Raw genomic sequence first — 24,731 nt, forward strand, 5'->3', positions numbered from 1 at the left:
TCGTTGCCGTTACGTATATTTGCTCGTGGGTTTTCATGAAACGCTAACGATTTATTTACTACAACGGAGCGAGTGCAGAGAAGAGGGCACGACTGGTGGTAACATGGTTGTGCACTTCTCTCTGCCACTCACACACGCGCGTCCACCGTTTTCAAGCGGCAGCTTTCCTATATTGGTCGGTCTAGATAGTTCAGATAAGTTTAATGATCTACGCCTTCCGGATTGTAGAGGATTCGCTTTATAAACCCCTCCAAATTTCAATACAATTCATTCAACGTTTTATTATTGTTTTTTTTTTATCATTTTGCACGATCATTCGCGATCGCGACACTTTGCCTAAGACACGCTAACGCTAATAAGTTCTCGTTCTAGTTCAGATGTAATATGTAAGTGTGTTATATCTGCTATGGTTTTAATCCATCCTTTACTGTGGATAATAGACTACTGCTAAAGCCTACGCTACACAGCTTGCTGGATGTACATTGATGTAAATATAATGCTTATTTCTCCCCCGATCCCGTTTACTATAGAACTCCACCGTTTGACTAATATGCGAGTTGCCACTTCGTCTGTCGATAACGGACGATAACAAAAAGCGCCGGCGTGTGTCTATGTTAAGTTATTGAAATGCTTTGCAAGCGTACAGTTTTTTTAGACGTTCATTTCTTCCCTGCTTTTCCCATGCAATTAGTTCAACAATAACAACAACAAGAATAAATCTCACAATTGGAAAAGTAACTTAAAACGATACCGATCAACTGCTGCACCCCGTGCACAACAACCGGGACAATGATCCGTGTATCGCAGCAGCTTTCCCAAACGGGGGCCAAACGGCCTTACGAAGTTAGAGTAGGCACACACGTTTCACAGTAAAGTCCAATCGAGTTCAGTCAGTTTACGTTCCCATTTTCTCCCCACCCACACAACACCACAAACGCGCCCCCTCCCCCTTAAAGTTCGACAGTTTTATAAACTTAACGAAAACAACTTACGCGCGTAACTATCGCTCGTGATTCGATGCTAGTAAGAAAAACAAGTCGTCCGTCAATGGGAATGATTGATTGGATTTCGTTTGCGGAAGTAATATCCAATTGCACTTTTTCTTCAGGTATGGTAGTGGTGTATTGTTTTGCACGCAGCCACTATTCACCGGGGTTTTGAGGTGAAAAAAAATAAGCCAAAGGAAAAACGTTCGAAAAACAACAAACGCCCACACACTTTCTAACAACCTTAACTTAAGCGTAGCAAAACATGAGTTCCATTAGAGCAAAGGAGCTCCCCTTTTTTCTAACAGTAAGTAGTCGCTTTTGCGCAATTAAGTCTAGATCTTGGTAACCAAACCCTCCAGATTCAGCTCCGGCGGCAAGTCAATCTCCTCCAGGTTGATTTCGCTGTACTTGAACAGCACGACCAGCGGGCTGACGAGCTCCTCGTCCATCATGTACGTGTCGGATTCGCGCTGCTCCGAGCGCAGGTTCAGCTGCTGCGTGAGCTTCTCAATGAAGGCCGGCCGGATCTGGTTCTCGCAATCATCCGTCTTGTACGATTTGATGATCTACAATGATAAGTGCGTAACAAAGCGATCAAAAACATGCCCACAATAGCCTCACATCAATGCTCGATCGCTCGATCCTCGTTACCTTCAACACCTGCGCGGTCGACAGGGCCGTACTGAGCTCCAGCAGCGTGTGCACGTCCTCCTCCGTCTTGCGCGCCTGCAGTATCGACGAGATCTGGTTGAGCGGCAGGAACGGTTTCATCACGTCCGGGCCCATCTTCATCTTGCGCACCCAGTCGTCCAGGCAGCCCATGTTGTACCGCAGCTTCATGCCCGTCTTCCACATGCACAGGTCGCCGCGCAGCATCAGATTGTTCACCGACACGGCGCAGATGTAGTGCATCAGCTGCTTGAAGATCTGCTCGATGTAGCATCCCTCCAGCCCGAAGCTGCTCAGATGGTTGTACACACAGCCGAGCTGCTGCACCAGCAGCTCCGGCTCCGATCGGCCCTGCTCGGGCGAAATGTCCAGCGACATCGTGCGCCGGCTCTTGCCCCGCGCCGTCTCGTCGTGGTGCAGTATGGCGGGCACGATGTACTGCTTCAGGCTGTCCTGCACCTGCCGGATCAGCACACTGTGCATGGAGATGATCGTTTCGTGGATGACCTGCCGATACTCGGCCAGGTCAAAGTTTTTCAGCTGCTGCGCGTTCTGCACGTCCGTGTTGTACTTCATGTAGTCTTTGTAGCCGCCGAACTGTTTCATTAGATTGTGTAGCCTGCAAAATGGAAGGTTTGAAGGGGATTATTTAAGGAAATTGTGTTAAAAATACCATTCTTCATTAGAACGACATTTACGTGAGCGTATTTGCGAGCCACATGACGCGCACTTCAACGGAGTTCGCGCCCCGGTACAGTCGCTTGATCATCTGCACGAAGCGCGTCAGCAGCGACCGCACGAGCTGATCCATGTTGACTAGATCCGTGTACCGGATGCACATAAACACTACGTACGCGGGCAGGCTCGGCGCAAGCGTCACAGCGACCCGCGGCTTCAGGTCCGTCACCAGCCGCTGCATAATCTTGCTCTCGTCCTCCTGCCGGTACTTCAGTATGCCCTGGGACGACTGCGTCTGCTTCTTCACCACCGCCACCATGCTGTGGAACTCGTCGTTCATCAGGATGGAATCGTTCAGCCCGTGGTCGCGCAACCGATTCGACAGGATGTTGTTCTTCTTCAGCAGCTCATTGTTCTTCGCCAGCAGCTCGTTCAGCTGCTCCTGCAGCTCCACGTACGCCGCCGTCGACTTCTTCAGCTCGTGCCGCAGATACTGCTCATTCTGCCGCACCGTCTCCAGGTCCACCTCCTCCCCGACCTGCTCCACGCGTTGCTGCAGTATCGCCTGCAGCTCCCCGTTCTCCGTCCGCAACCCGTCGATGATGCGATTGTTCTCGACGAGCGTTTCATTGTTCGCGTCCGTGATGGCGCGCAGCTCCGACTCGAGCTGCCGGTTGACCAGCTTCTGCGCCTGGAACGCTTCCATCAGCTCGCCCTCGTCGTGTATCCGCAGGCTCGTTTCCGCCCCGTTTGCCGTTTGGCCGAGCGAGCGCAGCGATTGGCTCTGCTGCGCCAGGACGGCCTTCAGCGAGATGCACTCCTCCCGGCGGCGCTTCAGCTCCTCCTGCAGCGCCCCGTACTGGGCGTCCATTTCGCGCGACTCGACGCCACGCTTGATGCTGTTGCGCAGCAGGTTGTAGTCCTGGCGCAGCTTCTCGTTCTCAACCTCCAGCTCGGACGCACGGATCGAGTCTTCCGTGCTGAAGGTGGAGGATTTCTTCAGCCGGGCGAGCTCCTTCCGCAGCTGCTCGCTCTTGGACTTTTCCTCCTCGAACAGTTTGCGCATGCGCAGTATGATGGCCGTTTGGTCCTTCTCGGGTGACTCGCCTACAGTCGAATCCGAAGGGTCTGCGGTGGTTGGAGAAGAGGGATGGGAAAGAAAGCAAAAATGTGATAAGGAATGTTCTTCTTGATTTAAAGATAAGTTAGTGCAATTAATAGCGTTAGTAGGACATAGACAACAGTAAATGACTGCTGGTACTATTAGTTTTGTTACAATTTTGTATATTAAAAAAGTCAAATAAGATTTAGTAACTGTGGTAAGTGGGTTAATAAGGACAGTGAATTAAAGCTCAGATCGATTAGCTATGGTACTCTTACTTAAGGCCATAACGGCTCTTCTTATGGACATAAATACATACTTATAACAGTATTAGATAACTTGTTAACAGTATTGTTGGGATGGTTAACATTATTCGCCATAAAAATATATTTATCACGTGCAAATGGATAAATTGCTGCACAAATTTCACTCAAAACGCATCATCGTCGTCATAGTAAATGAGCTTGCCATAGTTTTAAGCTCTAAAAGCTACCCAAATTGCCATAAAGTGCAAGTACACAATTGACAAATGACATTTAAGAGAAAAATGTTTTGCTATTGTATGGTAATATGATGATCCCTAACATGACCGTTGCTGGTTCAAAAATAAGCTAGCATTGGCAAGTTTTATGCCATTGGAATTCTCTTTCTAAAGTGATTTGTTTGGCAAAATTTAAAAACAATAGTATTATTTGAACTTTTTTTCATTAAAAATTTCACATCTATACTGGTGTTGAGTGTATCTGATTCAGATTAATGAATCTGAATGAATCTTTGAAATAATTCATTGAATTAGAATCTCGGTTGGAATAATTCATGAATATCAATGATTTAAATATCTCGAAAGATTCATTAATTTCTAGGGATTCATGCATCTCCAAAAAATCGTAAAGCTTGATCTTCTTTTTAGTATTGTTCTTGGCTTTACAATCTACGTGGTCTATACCAGCCTACACAGGCTACACAGGCAAAATTACACAAGGCAAGTACCACGCTCCCGGGTAATTTGTTTCGCTACAGAGAGACGATCGATGCGAGGCTTGAACCCACGACAGGCATGTTGTTAAGTCGTGCGAGTTAACCACTTTACTATGGAATCGCGCAAATACAATATAGAACAATCCTTCGAGATTCATGAATCCCTGGAGATTTATGAATCTTAATGGATGCATGATCTTTGAAGATTAATGAATCTTTCGAGTCATTAATCCTTCGAGATTCATGAATCCCTGGAGATTTATGAATCCTTAGAGATTCGCTTCGAGATTCGTATCACTTATCGCTGAAGATTCATATGAATGAATCTCAACCAAAAAGATTAATGAAACCCAAAAACATCCTTATTGATCTTCCAAATAAAGTTTTTTTTATGGAGCAATCGATATAGGGATTTTCAGCGTTTTTCATACTGTTGACATACTATCTCTTTTGTATGGGACGTTAATCTTTTGTTGCGCTGTTGATAAAGAAGTCACATTAGTTAGCTCTATGTGAAGAGAGTTGGATTCTATAACACCTTTATTGGACAAGCTAATTTGACAATCCAATTAGATCCACTTTGAATACCCAATTGGATTATAAATGAGTCTGTCCCATAAAGAAGTCATAGAATCCAAAAACCCAACTCATACAATTCTCTAAAGGCACAGCTTCATCTCCAACGTAACCAAACGTGTGCCAAGTCCATTTTAAATACGATATCTCGAGTGATTTTTTTCAATTTTAACCTTTGTCAGTCTTTATGTTCCGATCTTCACATAAAGTGAGAAACCATTTTAAAAAAGACGATATAACATAGAAACGGTAATAAACCGATTGTGAAGGGGAATATTTTTTTTAGAACCTCAACCAGTTCTTCATTTAAGCTAAGTCTTATTCTGATTACTAAAACATTTAAATTTGAAATGGTAAAATGGAGATAAAATTAAAGTTCCTTAATGATTTCCAGGACGAAATGTTCTATCAATTGAATGGAAATGAGCTTTGCCGTTAAGCACTCAGCGTGATGTGCGATTGTGTGTGTGTCTGCATGCATTGCGTAGCTAGTTGAGCAAAAAAGGGTGTTAATTCCAGTGCAACGTTCTCCTTCCAATGCGTGCGATTAGTATGGATTAGCAGCAGCCTCCAACCGGTACCACCACAACGGCCTCCCTCCGGCATTCTCACCTTTCAGCATACCGATCGCATCGGGCGGCGTCCGGTACACCCGCTCGTAATCCACGAACGGATGTCTTTTCTCCTCCCTGCGTGACTCACCATGACTAGCGACAATTGTACTACTAACGCTATAATTACTACCAACAGAACCACCGCCGCTGCGGTGACTCCCCCGACCAGCGCTTCCCCCACCAGCGCCACCTGCGTCACCTTCGTATGGATGGGGCGAGGCACGCCGAATGTCCAGCGTGTTCCGCCCGGACGTGTAGCCGTAGTCCTCCTCGTTCGTGCTGGACGCATTGCTGACGGAGCGTGAATGAGTTTTCAGCTCATGCGAGTCCGCCATAATGCGCTGCAGCCGGCGCACCTCCTGCCGCAGCGCGACATTCTCGTTCTCCAGCACGTCCTTGTCCTTCACCGTGCGCTGGTAGGCGGCATGAATCTCCTCCGTATCTGCCTGCGACACCAACCGCGCCTGTTCGATCTGCGTGACGGCCGTGATCTCGGTCACCTCGCGCCGCACCTTCGCCAGCTCCTGCTCGAACGCGTCCCGCTCCCGGGCCCGTTCCTCCTCCTCGCGCTGCTTCTCCTCGAGCAGCTGCATCTTCTCGTCCCGCTCACCCTCCAGCTGGCGGATCGACAGCATCAGCTTTTCGTCCTTCTGCACCAGCTGCAGCTGCAGCAGCTTCAGCTCACCCTCCAGCCGCTTCATGCCGTCCAGCTTCTGGCGCATCTCCGTCACCTCCACGTTTTGCTTCTTCAACGCAGCGTTCTCCTTCGACAGTACGTCGTGCCGCTGCTGCAGCTCGATGATCTTGTTCTCCAGCCCCTTGTACATCTTCTGGATGTGGGCGACGGTGCGCGCCTCCGCCTTCAGCTTCTTGAACGCACGCCGGGCCAGGAATCGGCGCACCGCGGCCTGACACTTAATAATGTGGTCCAACCGTGCCCGGTACCGTCGGCGGGCCAGATAGCCGCGGCAGAAGCGCTGCACCTCGGTCGCCTTGTAGTTGTCGAGCGCTGCGCGAAACTTGCGCCGGGCCATGAAGCCGCGGGCACGCGTTTGCAGCCCCAGTACGGCTGTGCGGATCTGCACATACCTCTTGCGCTGCAGCCAGCCGCGCGTGTACCGCTGGATGATGATGGCGGCACGGTTTTTGCGCAGATTGTCCGCCCGTCTAAAACAAAGGCAAACGTGCATTAAAACACAACACATTGAAATGAAATTAAAACGCTCATACTTTCTGGCCAGCATTCCGCGCGCGTGGCGCTGCAGCCCCAGTGCCGTCTGCTTTAACCGCAGGTACCGGCGCCGACAGACGAACCGCCGGATCAGCGACTGCACCACGATGATGTGCTTCTTGCGCGTGTCGCTGCGCACCTGCTCCAGATAAGCGACCTGCCCGGCGCGGAAAAAGATCTGCGTATTGCCCAGCCGGTACTTGTCCTCGTCCAGCAGCCAGTTGCGCACGATGTTCGTGCAGGTGGCCTTCACGTGCCAGTCCACGATCTGGGCCCGCTTGCACAGCAGCCGGTAGCGCTCGTAAAAGTCCTCGTACTTCCAGCGGGACGGGAAGCCGGCGGCCGATATGCGGACCGTTTCGAGCACGCCGCAGGCGCGTAGCTGCTGCACGATCTTTGGTGCTTCCCACTTGAACGGTGCTTTGTCGTCGTTGGGCTGGAAAAGCGAGACGAACATGAAGGGTTTAGAAATGATTGAAGATTGGAGCGTTGGAAGACCAACGGGACTGCTCCTACCTTAATACAGCGCACATAGTGGGGCGTCGTGTTGTGCAGTGTCGTTATCAGCTGTGTCAAGCTCTCGCGGAACTGCGAACCGACGGTTTTTCGCTGCTGCTTCTGAGTCATCGGCTGCGAGTGGGGAGCAAAGTGTGTTAGACAAAAATGAATTTAAATTTTACCTCAGTTCTCTCTACACCATTTTGATTCTTTTACCAATGGTTTCAACTCTTAAATGAGATGATGAATCGACGCCACACAGTCAGAGCAATACGACTCGAGATATACTTCCAACAGAAACTAACCTTTTTCTTCTTATCCACCGACTGCCCACGTTCAGCACGGGACGACAACAAGCGAGGGGAAAGACAAGCGCATTAGAGTGTGTTGCGTGTGTGTGTGTCACACAAGACGACATTGTACAACAATTACACAAAATACAACATAAAGCAATGAAATGTATGGCAAAAAGCATGAAACGAAACAAAAAAAAAACAAACAAAATCAAACACAAGCTCCAACCATTCCGGACACCTTACCTGCGTTCTTGCCGCACTAACCATAATCTTCACCCCAGCCGCCGGTGCGGTCTTCGCATCCCCATCGCCACCGCCCTCCTCCTGCGCTACCATCAACCGCTGGCAGAGCCGCATCCCGGACGCTTTCAGCACGCTCACCAGCTCCCGCGAAACCGTGTCCCGGTTCTTCTCGAGGAAGCCGCGCGACTCGTACTGCACCGTGTCGGAGAAGTGCTTGATCAGGAACGCGCTCGTGCCGAACCGGGGCCGGTCGAAGTGCGGATACTTGCCGCACTTTTCCATCAGCTTGCCGACCCACGAGTCGTCGCTGCCCCGCGGCATCCGGCACTCCTCGTCCAGCAGGTCCAGTATGCCGAGCTTCGACTCGATCAGATCGATGCACGGCTGGTTGTCGTAGAAGTCAATCATCTTCCACTCGATGCCCTCGCGCAGGTACTGCTCCTGCTCGAGCTTAAACACGTGCTGGTTGAACTGCTGCTGCAGCTTCTCGTTCGCGTAGTTGATGCAAAACTGCTCGAACGAGTTGACGTCGAACGTTTCGAAGCCGTAGATGTCGAGCACACCTGCAAAATGGATGGAAGATGTGTTAAGTGTGCCCTTCAAACGGGTCTAATCGCCCACCCAACCCAGCTCACCTATGAAGCAACAGTTTTGCTTCTTGCTGCCCGCCAAATTGCGATTAATCTTCTGCACAATGTGCTGAAACAGCTCCGCGTAGATGTGCTTCGCCAGTGCGTCCCGCGTCGCCTCGGCCGTCTGCTTGTTCATCGGTATCAGCACGCTGTCGTTCATCGACTCGATCTGGCGCGTCACAAGCCACTTGCGCAGCTCGCCCCTATCCAACTGCAGAATGTCGCAGGCAACGTTCAGATGCAGATCGTTGCTCGCTATCGAGCACGCCTCACTGTCCACCTCGGACGTTTGGCTCTTCTGCCGGTGGTTAAACACCACATTACCCAGATGCAGTACCGACGCGACCACCTTCATAATGTCCCCAATCTCCGCATCATCAAACCCGAGCGTCTTGAGCGCCCCCAGCGTATCCTCAAACTGGTCCCTATCCGACAGCTTGCTAATGTTCGGCGACTGGCCCTGGTTGAGGAAGTGAAACTTGTCCTGATGGTCCAGCATCAGCTCGGGCCACTGCTCCCGCCCAGCACACAGCTGGTAGAAGATGTGATAGTTCCGTTCACCCGGTGCCTGAAAGCAGACGCGCGACTTCTCCAACAGATACGTCTGCATCGTACCGCCCGTCAGCGCCATCGAATGGTTGTTCAGGAACAGCAGCTTGGTGAACTTCCCGAACCGGGAGCTGTTGTCGTTGCGTGTCGTCTTCGCATTCCCGATCGCCTCCATGATCGGGCTGCTCGCCAGCACTTTCTTCTCGATCTGCGTCTCCGACTCGCTGCCACCGACGGCGGCAAAGTAGCGCATCGCGTACTTCGCCGAAACCGTCTTGCCCGCACCGGACTCGCCACTCACGATGATGCTGATGTCACACTTTTCCCGCTCCAGCTTGGCGTACGCTTCCTCCGACACGGCGAAGATGTGCGGCTCCAGCTCGCCCATCGCGTGGCCCCGGTAGGCGCGGATCAGGTCGGGCCCGTACAGGGGCAGCTCGGCGTACGGGTTGATCGCAACGAGCACGATGCCGCAGTAGGTGTAGATCGCCTGCCGGTCACAGAACCGCACCTCGAGATTGTACAGCACGTCCGGCTCGTGCAGGTAGGACAGGGCGGTGAGATCATTCTGCCCGATCAGGATGGTAGGGTTGCGGAGGGGAGGCAGATCGGCCGGGGTTTTCAGTGGTACCGTGTGCTCTACCCCGCGGTCGGTGACTAGCTTGAGCTGTTTGTCGTCCTGCTTGTAGTCCTGGGCGACGACGGCACCTTCCCAAACCGTCTCCGGGTGAGGTATCCACACCCGGGCATCCTGGATAAAGGGGTAAATAGAAGAAAAGAAAGAATACTAAATGTGCTGCAATTCTTTGAAGATGTATTGCTATCATTCAGAGTAACTTTCATGCGTGTTTGACACACTTTCCAATAGATGGCGCTGTTGATCGCGTAGTGTCGTAGTACAGTTTGTTTTACACAATTCTGAACTTCGGCACAACAACTATTAAAGTTCTAGGCATGGCTTAATCATTTTATCGTCTTGGTCAATCGTAACTGATGTGTAACCACATCGTTAATAAAGATGAGATCATATGGCGAACATGACGTGTCAGATCGTGACTGTATCGGGGAGATATCCCAGAAAAAAAGTATCTACAACAAATGACAAATGATCGTAGAAATGTTCTATCACTGGATGATTGGACTATCTTATTAGACAAATAATCGACAATATTGTAATAGGATTTCACGGATAACTAAAATAAGATGCAATTTAGACGCTAGGTTTGAGATCACTGCGACACGAAATTCTAATGGTAGACAAATTGGCTCCTACAAAGTAAGGAAGTTTGTTGTTCCTCATCCAGAAGCTCCCGTCGTAGTATGAGCTAACTAATATACTGCTAAAAGGATAAAATAAGACTGTCCGTAACAATAAAGGTAGAATAGAGAGTCCAATTTAAGGTGCCAAAGTGATGTGCAACGTTCGCCGTAATGACCAGGATAAAAATGAACAATGGAAGAAGTATCAATGGATACTCTTGGAGCAGGCCTTACCTCGAAGCAGATATAACGCATGATAAGTAAGTGTGTAAGTAGAGGTCAATGAGATATGATGTCTTTGGAAAACACTGAACTTTGCTACGACGTCCTACGCGAAGAGTTCATACGATCATTGATCATTATCTTACCCAAGGCTTCAGTACCATTCTTACTACTTCAGTACGTTCCCGCCAAGACCTCGGAAGAGGCAACCAGAAGAAAAGGCCATCACCAGGCATCTGAGGGATTCCGAAATTATTTTTGGTTTAATGAATATACCTTAAATGCTTAACCCACATGATACACCTTCTATTTGGCGTAATGACCTCCCGCTCATGCCGGTGTAGACAGGCTTTCGATATTTAATCTATACCACGCAGTTAGTCCTTGCTACGGAACGACGGTCTATACAAGGCTTGAACCCATGACAGGCATGTTATTGAGTCGTAAGAGAAGACAACTATACCATGAGACCGACCAGGATGATCAATATAATACTGAAGATGACAAAACAGATCCGTCTCTACATGAAAAATTCCCAAATCTATCCGTTTATATACTAACATTACATTTAGAGAGCATGTAAAAATAAATTTGAAGGATCTTAAAGCTCTAATGACTCGTTCTTGGTCTATCTGTTGAAGAGCAAGCCTTGAGTAAAATAGTAGGCTATGATTATTAATGTAAGATTCTAGAAATATAGTCTTGTTCCAACCAGCAACCTTTACACAGCTACTCTCTACAGGTTATGGGCCCAGACTCGAAAATTGATTAAAGATCCAGAATATCGAAGACTTGAATCTAGAAAGTTTAGTGAAAATGGCGCTTCCTAGCTCAAGCAATTCCTCGTCAAGTTTCGTCGGTTCGACAAGTATTCCCTCCATTGAACGTCTGCTCGGTCGGGAAAATTGGACATCCTGGAAGTTTGCTGCTAAAACGTTTCTACAACTCGAAGGACTTTGGGAAGTAGTAAAACCTGTGAAAAAAGAGGATGGAACTTTCGAAACGGTGGACGAAAAAAAGGATTTGCAAGCCAGATTGAAGCTCATCCTTTTACTCGACCCAACAATTTATGTCCATATTGAAGACGCGGAATCGGCTCGATCTGCTTGGGACAAATTGGAAATGGCGTTTGAGGATAAAGGGCTTTCTAGGCAAATCGGCTTGCTTCACAAGCTGATTAAGTCTGATTTGGATACATGTGGCTCAATGAATTCATACGTGAATCAGGTAATATCCACGGCAAACCAACTAAATGCCATTGGTTTCAAATTGCCCGACTTGTGGGTAGGAATGATTCTTTTGGCTGGTTTACCGGAAGAGTATCGACCGATGATTTTGGCTATGGAGAATTCTGGTGTTGCAATCACAGGCGACTATGTGAAGACAAAACTTCTTCAAGAGAGGCCGTTGCTACGTAACGAAAATGTTCAAGCGTTAGCCACTAACAAACGTCGTGAAGTTTTCAAGCCAAAACAGAAGCCTTCTTCGTCGAAAGGTCCGCAATGTAGGAAATGTGGCCGGTATGGTCATATTGCGAAATTCTGCAAGGATGATCGAAAAGGAGGAACAACGTTGTGTACGGTGCTATCGACATTTGGAAACAGTGAAGCTAACGAGTGGATTTTGGATTCGGCAGCGTATGCGCACATGACTAGCAACAAGGATTTATTGAGCAACCTGCAAAACGCAACAGGTAAAGTAGTTGCTGCTAACGGAGGAACTCTGGACATTGTCGCTCGTGGAACTGCTATAATACAACCGAAATGCATGGAAGAGATTGTAACGATCAGCGATGTAAAGCTGATTCCAGGTTTAACATCGAATTTACTTTCGGTTAGCAGGATGGTAGAAAAGGGATATACTGTTCAATTCAACACCAAAGGTTGCAAAGTATATAACCCTAGCGGCAAGTTGGTGCTTACTGGTATTCACAACAATAATCAGTTCAAGGTGGAACAGGTAGCGAACAACATGCAGGAGGCTCTGTCGTGTAACACAGCAGAAAGTTTCGAATTGTGGCATAAACGGATGGGGCATCTGGGTGCTGTGAATCTCAAGAAACTTGCTGGTGGTTTGGCAACTGGCATCACATTGAAAAATATGGACGGTGCGGATTGCAGAGTTTGCCCGTTAGGCAAACATTCGAAGTTACCGTTTCCGAAGAAAGGTTCTCGAGCTGAAAATGTCTTGGATTTGGTTCATTCGGACATTAATGGACCGATGGAAACGCACTCGCTTGGTGGACATCGATATTACATCACGTTCATCGATGACAAGACGAGGCGTATATTCGTTTATTTCCTTAAGACGAAATCTGAAGTAGAAGTTTTCGAAGCCTTCAAGAGATTCCACGCGATGGCGGAGCGTCAAAGCGGAAGGAAGCTTAAAACACTACGTACAGATAACGGTAAGGAATATATGAACAAATCCCTAACATCGTTCTTGCAGAAAGAGGGCATCCGCCATGAAACTTCGAACGGATACACACCACAGCAAAATGGACTGGCGGAACGTGCCAACAGAACTATTGTGGAAATGGCGCGGTGTTTACTGTTCGAAGGAAACATGACCAAAGGTTTTTGGGCGGAGGCGGTTTCAACAGCAGTTTATCTTATTAATCGTTCTCCTACACGTGGACACAATTTAACTCCTGAAGAAGCGTGGAATGGAAGAAAACCTGATCTTTCACATCTGCGTGTGTTTGGAACGAAAGCGATGGTAATGATTCCGAAGGAGAAGCGACGTAAATGGGATCCGAAATCTCATGAGTGCGTTCTGACTGGCTTTGATGAAGAAACGAAAGGATATCGTCTGTACGACCATAAAAAGAAGCAAACGATCATTAGCCGCGAAGTAATTTTTTTAGATGAAGGTTGTTCATCGAACGTGACAGTTACAGCAATGCAAGAGCCAAGAAGAACATTCGTTAGACTGGACATCGAGGAAACAACTTCAATCCAACCTGTGCAAATCCCGGTTCCCAATTTTGCACCCGATGCTGGATCAGACAGCACGTTGGAAGAAAATGATGCAGAAACGGATGGTGAACTCGATGAAAGTACGACAGATGACGAAAACAACACTAGTACAGAAACGTTGGTACAATCTGAAGACGATTCGAGTGATTTTCTTGGGTTTTCCGGAAGCGATGTCGATGGCTTTGTAGCAGTTGCGTCTGGTATGTACAGTGGAACATATGCTGATCCTGTTTCACACCAAGAAGCACTCGCTAGGGATGATAGCAAAGAATGGGGGACTGCCATGCAGGAGGAGTATAACGCTCTGATGGAGAACAAAACCTGGACGCTAACTTCGCTCCCGAAAGGAAGACAAGCCATAAAATGCAAATGGGTGTATCGGACTAAATGCGATTCATCTGGAAATTTAACTCGTTACAAGGCTCGTTTGGTCGTCAAAGGATTCTCACAGCGAAAGGGGGAAGATTATGATGAAACGTACGCTCCCGTGGTACGGTATTGTTCGCTGCGATACCTTTTTGCCCTGGCTATCAAGCATGATCTGATGATAGATCAAATGGATGCAGTAACAGCATTTCTGCAAGGAGATCTTGATGAAGATATTTACATGGAGCAACCACCTTGCTTCGTTGATGGACAGCGGAAAACGTTGGTATGTAAACTTAACAAAGCTATTTATGGTTTGAAGCAGGCGAGCCGAGTTTGGAACAACAAACTGGATGCAGCATTACAACGGTTCGGCCTGATACCAACTCAGTACGATCCTTGCGTGTATGTAGGTAGCGAAGGAGGTAAGATCATTATCGTTGCTATATACGTTGACGACATGATGATTTTTAGCAACGATGTGGCATGGAAAAAGCAGCTGAAGAAACATCTTTGTAGTTGTTTCCGTATGAAGGATTTAGGAGCAGCACAGCACTGCCTAGGTATAAGGATTCAACGGACAAAAGAAACCATCAAGTTGGATCAAGAAATCTACATAGAATCTATTTTAAAGAGGTTCAATATGGATAAATGTAAACCAGTGGCAGTTCCAATGAACAACAGTGAGAAGCTGACCAAGGAAGAAAGTCCGAAGAGTAACAATGAAACTGCTGCGATGAAAGATGTGCCGTATCAAGAAGCCGTTGGGTGTTTGATGTATTTGGCACAAAGTACTCGACCAGACATTCTGTACGCGGTGAACATGCTGAGTCGATTCAACAAAAATCCAGGACAAAAACACTGGAACGGAGTGAAGCATGTTATGCGCTATCTTCGAGGGACTTCTAATTTTAAATTGGTTTACAAAAAAAATGTTGATTCGAAAATTATCGGTTACTGTGATGCTGATTGGGGATCTGATCCAGATGAACGAAAATCCACCACTGGCAACATCTTTATGGCGCAAGGAGGAGCAATTTCATGGATGTGCAAGAAGCAACCGACGGTAGCCTTATCTACGTGTGAGGCTGAATACATGTCTGTATCGGCGGCGGTACAGGAAGCCTCATGGTGGCGCGGACTTTCTGCGAAACTGGCGAATGCGGATGAAGTGATTGAAATTCGTTGTGACAATCAAAGCTGCATTGCGATCGCGAAGAATGGTGGGTATCATCCACGAACGAAACACATTGATATTCGTCACCATTTCATCAAAGATGCTCTCAGCCGTGGGATTGTCACTCTAGAATATGTTAGCACGGAGGACCAGATTGCAGATGGACTTACTAAACCATTGCAACGGACTAAATTCGAGATTAGTCGCGAGTTAATGGGTATCTCTGAGGCTTGAGGAGGAGTGTTGAAGAGCAAGCCTTGAGTAAAATAGTAGGCTATGATTATTAATGTAAGATTCTAGAAATATAGTCTTGTTCCAACCAGCAACCTTTACACAGCTACTCTCTACACTATCTAGTTTTGTAGTCTTGTTAATCTTACTTCAAACTGCTCATCGCTCAAAATAAAGTAGACGACATACATCAAAATTGTAGAAGACCGAATTTCAATAAACATACTCGATGGCAAATCTCTCTATAAGCTTTTTCACGTTGAAATACGCTACCACGACTCCACTCCTATCGTATCAGTTTTCCCGGGCGACGGTCGTAATCACCGTGAAGCTCGAAATCATTGATCCGTTGCCCGTATATGCCCTTCGCTGAAAGGTCTGGCTAGCAGATACAGCAGCCACCGGGCGTCCGTCCGTCCACTTACTGTGCCGTTGCCTTCGCCATGCTTGACTAATATCCAGTGTCCGGAGAATTAGTCCACGGACGTGGTCGTGCCAGCCGATGCAAAAACAGCTAGCGAGAACTACGCCTCACGAACGGCGTCTCCAAAACGGCGTCCGCGCGAGGAATTTGTCACGTCTGGCGTGCAGCAGAGAGTAGCAGTGTAAAAAAAAAACATGGCAGTGTACAGGCTTTCCCCGCTACTGTTCTAACCTTTTTCTTCCACCGGTCGAAAAATTGTGGAAAGAAAGAAACGGAAGTATAAGTGTATGTAATTACCCTATCCACCTCATCTCCCACCCCGCGTTGATGACCAACGGAACAAACTGCTTTTGCTGGATCGAAAACAGCCGATGGATTCGGTGAACTGTGCAAATGCTGCTTTGAAGCTCCGATTACAAATGCTACTTTACTGTCCCCGCTCCGCCTCGCAGCAGTGTGTACTAAGCGTAAAAGAATCTCGTAAGAACCCCAACAAGGTAAAGGCACTAATTCTCGGCCCTCTGCTTGAGAGAGCGGGATTGAATTTCACCAACGCCCTGGCATATATCATAAGGCAAGGAAAAGTGTGGACAATGGGCTTTCATAGCACACAGAGAGAAGCACCCAAGCCGTACCAGTATGGATTACGACGTCTCAGGGAGGCGATGTACTGCTGCCGCTGCTGTATACTGGACACCGGCTAATGTCAGTTTTAGTGCAAATCGATAACCAAAATTGCCCGTAAATGTTACTTCTTATAGGTCATTACTGTTTTAGAAGGGAAATAAGCAAGTAACGTTAGGAGTTTTACGAATTAACATAGTTTTTTTTTCCAAAAAAATGAATGTTTTGATGAATTCATTGCCTAATATTGCAAATATTGAATTAGATTTCATCATACAGACTAATACTTTAATACATTCCTGTACATAAATCCTAAAAAAAACTTTATGACATTACAAAATTACTTTTAATATGACCAAAGCAGTAAAATGGAAAGCCCCATCAACCGAATTATCGGAAAACATATGGTTATGTTTTCCCCCATCGGAAGAGAGAACAACAAAACCTTGCGCCAGCGCCTTGCAGTCTAATGGGGAATTCAGAGGAAGTGCATTGCCTCTCACAATATCGCAATGGGAAAATGGGAGGAAATTCACTCTCACTGAACGTTCACTCTCAGCAGGGGCAAAGGACGAGGCCCTGAGAGCAAACCGAGCAAACACGCGTTGCATCCTCGAAGGATAACACGCTAACCTCGATGATATCGATCTATCTCAGGAGCCGTTCAAATGGGAGAGAATGCGAGAGATTCCAATGTCAAGTTCATGGCCAATCCATTAATGATGACGCACCGTGGCACCCTGTGACGTCTCCATCCAGCCGATGGGGATATGAAGCGCGAAAATGAAAAAGCCAACATCAATAAAAGTGGATGGTATAGAGATTAAATTTTAAACCACCTACCAAACAGGCTTCAGCGCGATTGGATGGGAAAAATACGTCCAATAAAAGTGTGCTGATTATCTTGCTTCACTCCTTCTGATTTCGGTTTTGCTTATCCCTTCCCAAATATCGTTTACCCTATGACCCTCAAGACCCTGTGTGAATGTAGGATTGCTGTTCCTTATTTGCTCTTCTAAACATGAATCCATCTGCCACGACAGCACAGCAATCACCTTACTTCAAAGCCTCTAAATACAACTCACCCATCGCCCACCCCCAGAGGCAGTGGGTTCTAGTGAGTGTACCGGCTATTTACTCACTGATAGCGTGCAATCGTTACGTCAGACGTGTGTGCTGCAGCCGGGGTAGTAGAGCTTTACTCACCTCATGTTTATGTAGTGCTGATAAAAACGGAGAGAAAAAAGTGTATGATACCGTGGATGGCCGAACAAGGCAGCAGCAGGTGAGATGTCTGTGTACACGAGCATCGCACATATGGTTTTCGGTGCGATAAGAATGCCTTTTTGAGTGTAAAAATATTGGGGGCCTATAGTGTACTGCAGGCGGGTGTAAATTGAATGAGTTTAGTGCTTCAAAAGTACACGTTTATTAAATTTAAACAAACGACATATTTTGCGAAGCTGCATTCTTCTATACATTCTTTAAAATATTAAGAGAGTAACAGAACATTCTGCAATTACAATGAGCTTCAGAAAATACATTTCACATTCCAATAATTCATATTAAGTTCTACTTGTATTCTTAGAGCAAGACAGTTCGTTCAGATTCAACAAGTGAACGAACATGGTTCTAAAACTTAGACTACTGCAGAATTCCAACTAGAGGTTCAGTATACAATTAAAAATCTAATTAGAAAAGCTTGGACACTGTTATAAGGTTCCACCGGACTATCAGGAAGGCTTTTTTGCAGCGAAATAACAGTCATAAAAGGGATAAAGTCACATAAATTCTGGCAATAGGGATAAAAATAAAGGTGAAAGAGGCATCTAGAGGTCCAACATCTCATGCGAGCACCAACAACAGTAGCGAATTCCAGTTTCTAATACTAATTGCCAGTTTCTAAAACCAAAACAAAGAAAACAGTTCTTGATATACTATCTTCAAAAATTATTTTCCGTTATTCTTGTTGTTTTCTTGTTCATTTTTTGTTTTGTTTTGTTGTTTCTCTCAAACTTTTTATTGTTTTTTGATGATTTTGTTTAGTTGCTTCACTAGTGTGTAAGCAAATCAGTTAGTTTGATGTGTTAGTCTAGTTATGTGTATTTACTTTTATTTAGTTATTGTTTTTTCCTTATTCCACCTTTATTTGTTTAGTTTACTATGTAGATATTATCTACTTGTATTGTGTATCTTAAATCCCAGAGTTATCCGTAAGTATTAGCTATTAAATCTTTCCTAACAAATCTTCATCAAAGATACAAATCTTCCTTACTTATGCTTAGGCTCATTGGCTCAGCGCTCATAATCGCTACACTACTACATGGTTGACATCAAAAACAACATTGTGTTGGCACAACAACACTGTAAATTATTCCATTTTTTTCTCTTTTTCATTTCCACAATTCCACACCGAACATAAAAATGGAAAACGTGATGAACTATTTAAGATAATCAACAGACAACTCATCCACATATTTCTACAACGAAACAAACACACCAAACAATGTTGAAACACTGTCGAAGCATTTGCACTATTTTGAGACGCTCTCTCTCTCTCTCTAGTGAAGATGATGCTGCTGCTAGTGGTGGAGGCTAGATATTGCGCATACCTTTCCCATACCGGAGTGCCACCCGGGGGTGCATTATCATGCAATCCGGCCTGCAATCGCCTCGCCGTCCAACCGAAGCAAAGCCAAGGACAGGTCGCGGAGCAGCAGCAGCAGCAGACACAGATCGGGGTTATGGGTTATGGTCGTTGCACTCGAAAGGCCCAACACACCTTCCAGCGATGATTGCAGAACGATTTCACGATCGTGCTACTACTATCTCCCCGCCAACAGCAATTTGACCCCAGCACCCGTTTGGCGTGTCTTGTGGCGTTGGTCGTTTTCCATCTATTATTCCACCCTCTCGTGCAATCGTCAGTCTTTTGCCACCGTACATGCGATTGCGACAGTGGCGGAGGCTCCACTGTCGTTCTGCCGGAACAACGGCCGATCGTTTCACGCACACAAACGGCTGGAGCCTCTGCACCTACTTTAAGAGTCTCTTCTTTCTCCGCTCAGTGGGAGGGTACTTTAAATCGTGGAAAGGTTGTGGAGAGTCAATTCTTTCTCCAGCCCTCCTCAAAACAGCAGAGAGCTCTTTAAAAGCCCCAACCGTTGTGTACTTTCCATTCACGATCAAATGATCGGAACACGCTCGTACCAACCCCAAACCGAATGCGGCGATCATTTCTGGAAGAAAGTTCTTCATTGGGTGCATAAATTGGGCTTAAGGTGGACCTTTTTTTTCTCTCTCTCAACAAAGTCTCACCATCCACCCACCTTTGTGCACTTTGTTGTGGTATAAACACAGCACCGAATCCGAAGTAAGTGGGTCACAGTGCTTCTCACATTCTAGGCTGGCTGGAGTGACCTGCTTTTACTGCCACGATGGGCTGAGCTGAGGGGTCGTCGTTACCTGTGGTGTCGCGACCGTGAAGATTTGATAAGGGTTAGGGTTACCCACTGCCAGCTCAGCTCGCAGTAAAGGTTAAACTCAGCTAGGCACGGAAGTGCGAGGAAGTGTACAATTTATTAAGTGTTGTTTCCCATCACTGTTTCGGAAAATGAAACCCGTTACTAATGAAGCTTAACCAATGCTGTGTTTTGAGTGATTTGCTTGTATTTTATATGTCAGTTAAGGGCGTCAGATCAGACGTTAATCACAAAATTATTGTTAAATTACTTAAAAAGCTTTTGCGATAATTTGATGTAAATTTATAAAAGATCTTTACAACATTATTAGATATTTATCAATAAACAAACGTGTTTTAACATCACATTTTCATCAATAAAGTTCAACCAAAACCTTAGAAATTTAGTAGCTTAGAAAGTTTTTTATTTTATTTTTTGTTTGATCTAACAATTTACCCAAAATAGATCAGAATTAACAACTACGCCGTGTAATTTTGTTAAGAAAGTTAACAGACTTTCAGTCGAATGAAATCGTAAAACATACAAACTTACGAAACAGAACCTTATAAATGCGGCAAAGAAATGAGCTACTCGAACAATTTATGTTATTTAGCTCACTGTCGAGCACGAATTTCCATGTGGAAAATAATCAATCTTTTATTTGATGTAATCAAAATATGTCAAACCTACAAAACATTTCCTAGTTTAGAATATGTCGTATATTTCTCTTAAAATATTCAACTACATTAAAATAAACTGCTTTTAAAATTAAATTGAATTAAATTAAATACAAAAAATAAACACCTGAGAAGTACAACACACTTGTGCCTCCAAAACGGCAAAGCAATTATTTATGGAACTAATTACTGAGCCATGCACTTCAACCTACCAACGATCGACCGTTCCCAGCAGAACAGTCCTTTCGTCCCACTTGACACTTTGCTTTGCTTGCGCGGCAGGCACTTACATTTCGAATCAGTTATCAGCCGACGGCGAGCAGGCGGTTAGTCATCGCTCACACGCCACGCAAGCATCTTGGAAACTGATAAAACAACCCGTACCATACTAACAGACTGTACTAACACGAGACACAGTGAAGCCTTCACGAAAGTGTCACTCAAGAGCTTACAAGGGAGAGAAAGAGAGAGAGACAGCCGAATCGCTTGACGGAGAAGTTCATTGCCAATTCTTTCCAGGTGATAATTGCCTTCCTCTCCTTATTTTTCCACCATGTTTTTTTGCTTTCTAATTTACTTCGATTCTAATACCCCGTTAACGACCGTGTGAGCGATACAGCCGCCCGAAGATGCGGCGTGAAAGAAACTTGGGAAGCGGGAACTTCTGGGCAATAAATGGCTACATTAATGGAACGAACAACCAGCTGTGTGGCCTTCGATAACAGACTTGGGCCTTCCAAAAGGGCCAATTATACTCCAGTTGCCAGTTGCTGCTCCAAATAGAGACATTTGGTGTTGAGGGAGGGCCCAAATTCAAGCCTCATTTCACGCAGGGTGTCTTATTATCAAATGTAGAAACTAGGTTAAGGGTCGGTAGGGTTTTTTTTGGGGGGGAGGCGGATGGGTGGACCGCGTTATCGGTTTCACACGAAATATAGCAATTTATTGCAGCTCGGAGGTGTCAAGGTTCGGGTAGCAGCAATGTGCGTTTTGCTACCAATTTAATTTCCAAGTCGCAACTTCTTTATATTATTTTGGGTATTAAAAACATATAATCTGATGAAGTTGACAAACTTAACTACAGGTTGTTCCTCAGATACACCATTAACTATTAGCTTTGATGATATCGCTCGAATATTCGCATGAATCAATTTTCATGATTTTCAACCATAAAATGAGTGCCATTTGCATTGAAGTGGAAGTGGTGATAGCTGCATAATGATGCATTTTATTACGAAATTATCACCGTAATATTAATCCAAAACTATTTATATTGAAATAAAACACAAAAATCAATTCATTTTGCATTAGACACTCAGTATAATTTACTCCAAGAACTTTCAAATTTGGAAAACTGCCTATCTATGAATCTACGAAACATCTGATACCGTGTACCTCGGGGACTATCTACATAAATATGTATCATATTGCAGCAGTTGAAGCAGTTTTGCCACTATAAATATAATTTGACCAACTTTAGGTTGCTATTTTAATTTTCTAAAAAATAACATTTCCAGAACCGGTTGAGCTAATGAACTTTCAATATATAATGTTCTACAAGCCCAAGAAACATTTGAAAAATTAAAAGTTCAAAGATTTGGTTAATCAAAACATGAGAAAATCTTAAAATGTTGTACAATGATCAATTCAAAGCCAATCGACGATGTATAATCATTTGTATGAAATGCTTACCCAAAATTGAACGCCCCGATGTATGCATACTTTTACATACAAACAAATTAGGGACAATTGGTCCGAGTTGGTTCGGCAGACAGTTAACGGACTGGTTATCAATCATTTACTATCGCCTTGTTGGAGGAAGATAGATAAAATTCGTCAAGGCTTCCCCAAATGTTGTTGATGGCCTAATCAACAGTCAAACGTGTACTAGTAGGTCTCGGAACAAGAAAAAGAAGTTTTATTTAAATTTTGACTTAAATTTTAACTTCCATCATTGACTAATCAGCAAACATAGATCAAGAGCAGATGGATCCAATTGGATGCTGAAAGTATAATTAAGTCTCTAATAAGAGTATAATGAAGAAACCAATACAATCGATCAATCCAAGAATGCCGGGCAACCGATTTTCCCCTTTCTCTAATCATTAGTTTCCCACTAACCCTTCAGATAGACGGGGCAATGACACATTACCTCTCAATCCTCTTCAGCGACTAGACCGCCAAAGACAAAATAGTCAGCACAAAAAAACCTTTCGAAGACACTTGGGCCACGTACGGCCAAGAAACTGTTGGCGGTGGCGGTGTCTCCTCCTTCACCACACACACACGCGCGCGCGGAGTCGAATACGAGACGAAAAAAAGCACCGTTTTCCGGATGTGTCATTGGACCGTTTTCTCGCCGTTTCCTCTCTTTCGCAGTAACGTTACGACCAAACGACGACGAACTGGAGGCGAAATGGTTACCTTCAGTGCACACTTGGACCATCATTCTACCGGCCCGAAAGAGGCGCACATAACAAGGTACACACCTCAGGAAGGAAAAGCCCCACCGAGGGCCGCGGCATTGCGAACGCGTAAAGAACACGACGAAACCCTACAAGCGCGCTCGACCGCTTGGTCCCCCGTCGGGTTTCTTGGGCTCCACCGTACCTACCTAAACAAACGCACCCAAATGAAGAATTAATAGTTAATATTGCAGTACGGCGAGTTCGGCGGACTCGGCTGCGCTTACCTTTACGTACAACTCCATCGACGACATGGCGAGTGTGTGTTGCTAGCTCTGCTCTGTGAGCTTTTGTTCTATCCGTGGAGGGAGGCTTTTGCTCCGATTTCGGCTTCCAAAAAGGTGCGAAGTTCCAATACTCGACCCTAATTCCACCAGCACCACCACCTCCACGTACGTATGTGTGTGTGTGTGTGAAGGGGGGTCTAACGCTCGATTCTAACGCTTACGCTACGGCCGCCGTGCGTCGTCGTGTGACGTCACAGCAGTGAACAACATCTTGGCAACGCTTCCTTTCCATAGCCATCTTTGACAGCAATAACAACAACAACAGCAGCACAATTCACTCTCACGCACTCGTTACCTGGAACCTCCACCACCAACAAACAATCTGTATCTCACGCGGGTCACGCTACACACACACACACAGTTGATGCTCTTTCTCCAGCTTTGCTTACGTCGTGCGAAAATTGCGTTAAATGCGTTTGGTGGCGTTTCGGCGAGGAAGCCTCACATATCCCCGCTTCCTTCTGCACCCTACCCCCCCCCTTTCCACAAACGCACCTGTACAAATGGAAGCACACACGCACACACACGCACTCACTAACACGCAAACAGACGGAAGGCGCGTTCGCTTTTCACGTGCTTTTTCTCACTGGGTCACAACGGTTGGCTGAGATCGATAGTGAATGCGGTGGTTTGCACAAAGGGGTTCGGATTGGGAGGGGTGGAAAATGGGTTCCAAAAGGGGGTGGTATTTTTTGTTTTATCGCCCAGCCTTCGAGCCACCTTTACTACACACGTTTACCCACTCGATGCACATGGAGTGGCACGAGGACGGCGGGGAAGGGCACCTGTGATCGGTATGGCGGGGGGTGAGGGGGGCACACACACTCTTTGTTTGGGCATAACCTTTCTCACCGCATGGCTCTGCAGCGGAGCTACACACACACACACGCTCAGCGAGCCCAGCAACGAACTTTAAATGTGCAGCTTCAGCGCAATAAAAGACACTTTAATTTCAAACTCTCGTTCCCGTTTGCTTCGTTTCCACCAAACACGCGCAGCACATCAGTAGGTAACTTTCTTAAATGCGGTAGAACTTAAAGCCGACGACGGTGGGGGTCGATCAGCCGCCTGTAAACGAACGACGTACGTCCGCGCGCTACGAAAGGCGAGAGAGAACAAACAAACAGGTTCTTCGCCCTGCACTGTGTGTGCCCTCCTGTGCAATCGGAATCACGTTCGAAGGGAGGGGAAGAATAATGAACAACAAGAGTTGACAGTTCGAGCCCCGCGGTGCGTGTACGTACACGCTTTTGCGGACGGGTGTGTGCGTGGGGAGCGAGCGAGGCAGGGTTTTCAGTAAGCTTAACGTTGTAAAACCAATTTTCAGTGGATAATTTAATAGTGTTACTTCTGTTAATTCTATAATAAATTTCTTTAACGGTATAATATAATAACACTATATGTATAGAAAAGAACGTTGAAATTTTCATCTAAAATGATTCGCTGAATGTTTAGTGCACAACCATATACTGGTATAGCTAACCCTGCACCACGAGCCATATAC

At 45.9% G+C, this 24,731-nt stretch overlaps 1 protein-coding gene across 4 annotated transcripts; it reads right to left on the minus strand.

The window, feature by feature from the left end:
- Window positions 1–24,371, minus strand: LOC120906441 (unconventional myosin-Va). 4 transcript variants are annotated; one of them, XM_040318142.1, is made up of 10 exons: window positions 23,168–24,371; window positions 8,510–9,806; window positions 7,896–8,437; window positions 7,641–7,661; window positions 7,354–7,467; window positions 6,837–7,273; window positions 5,605–6,773; window positions 2,357–3,464; window positions 1,641–2,277; window positions 1–1,555 (listed from the first exon to the last, which is right to left on the minus strand). In XM_040318142.1, the coding sequence occupies exons 1-10, from the start codon at window positions 23,192–23,194 to the stop codon at window positions 1,322–1,324; spliced, it is 5,586 nt and encodes a 1,861-aa protein (XP_040174076.1). In that variant the 5' UTR covers window positions 23,195–24,371; the 3' UTR covers window positions 1–1,321. The 4 variants fall into 4 exon arrangements, with proteins under 4 accessions (XP_040174076.1, XP_040174093.1, XP_040174069.1 ...); XM_040318159.1 differs by having other exon boundaries at window positions 5,806–6,773; window positions 7,875–8,437; XM_040318135.1 differs by having other exon boundaries at window positions 7,875–8,437.
- Between the last annotated feature and the right edge of the window lie 360 nt (window positions 24,372–24,731).

Source organism: Anopheles arabiensis, chromosome 2 (assembly GCF_016920715.1).
Source record: "Anopheles arabiensis isolate DONGOLA chromosome 2, AaraD3, whole genome shotgun sequence".
NCBI lineage: Eukaryota > Metazoa > Arthropoda > Insecta > Diptera > Culicidae > Anopheles > Anopheles arabiensis.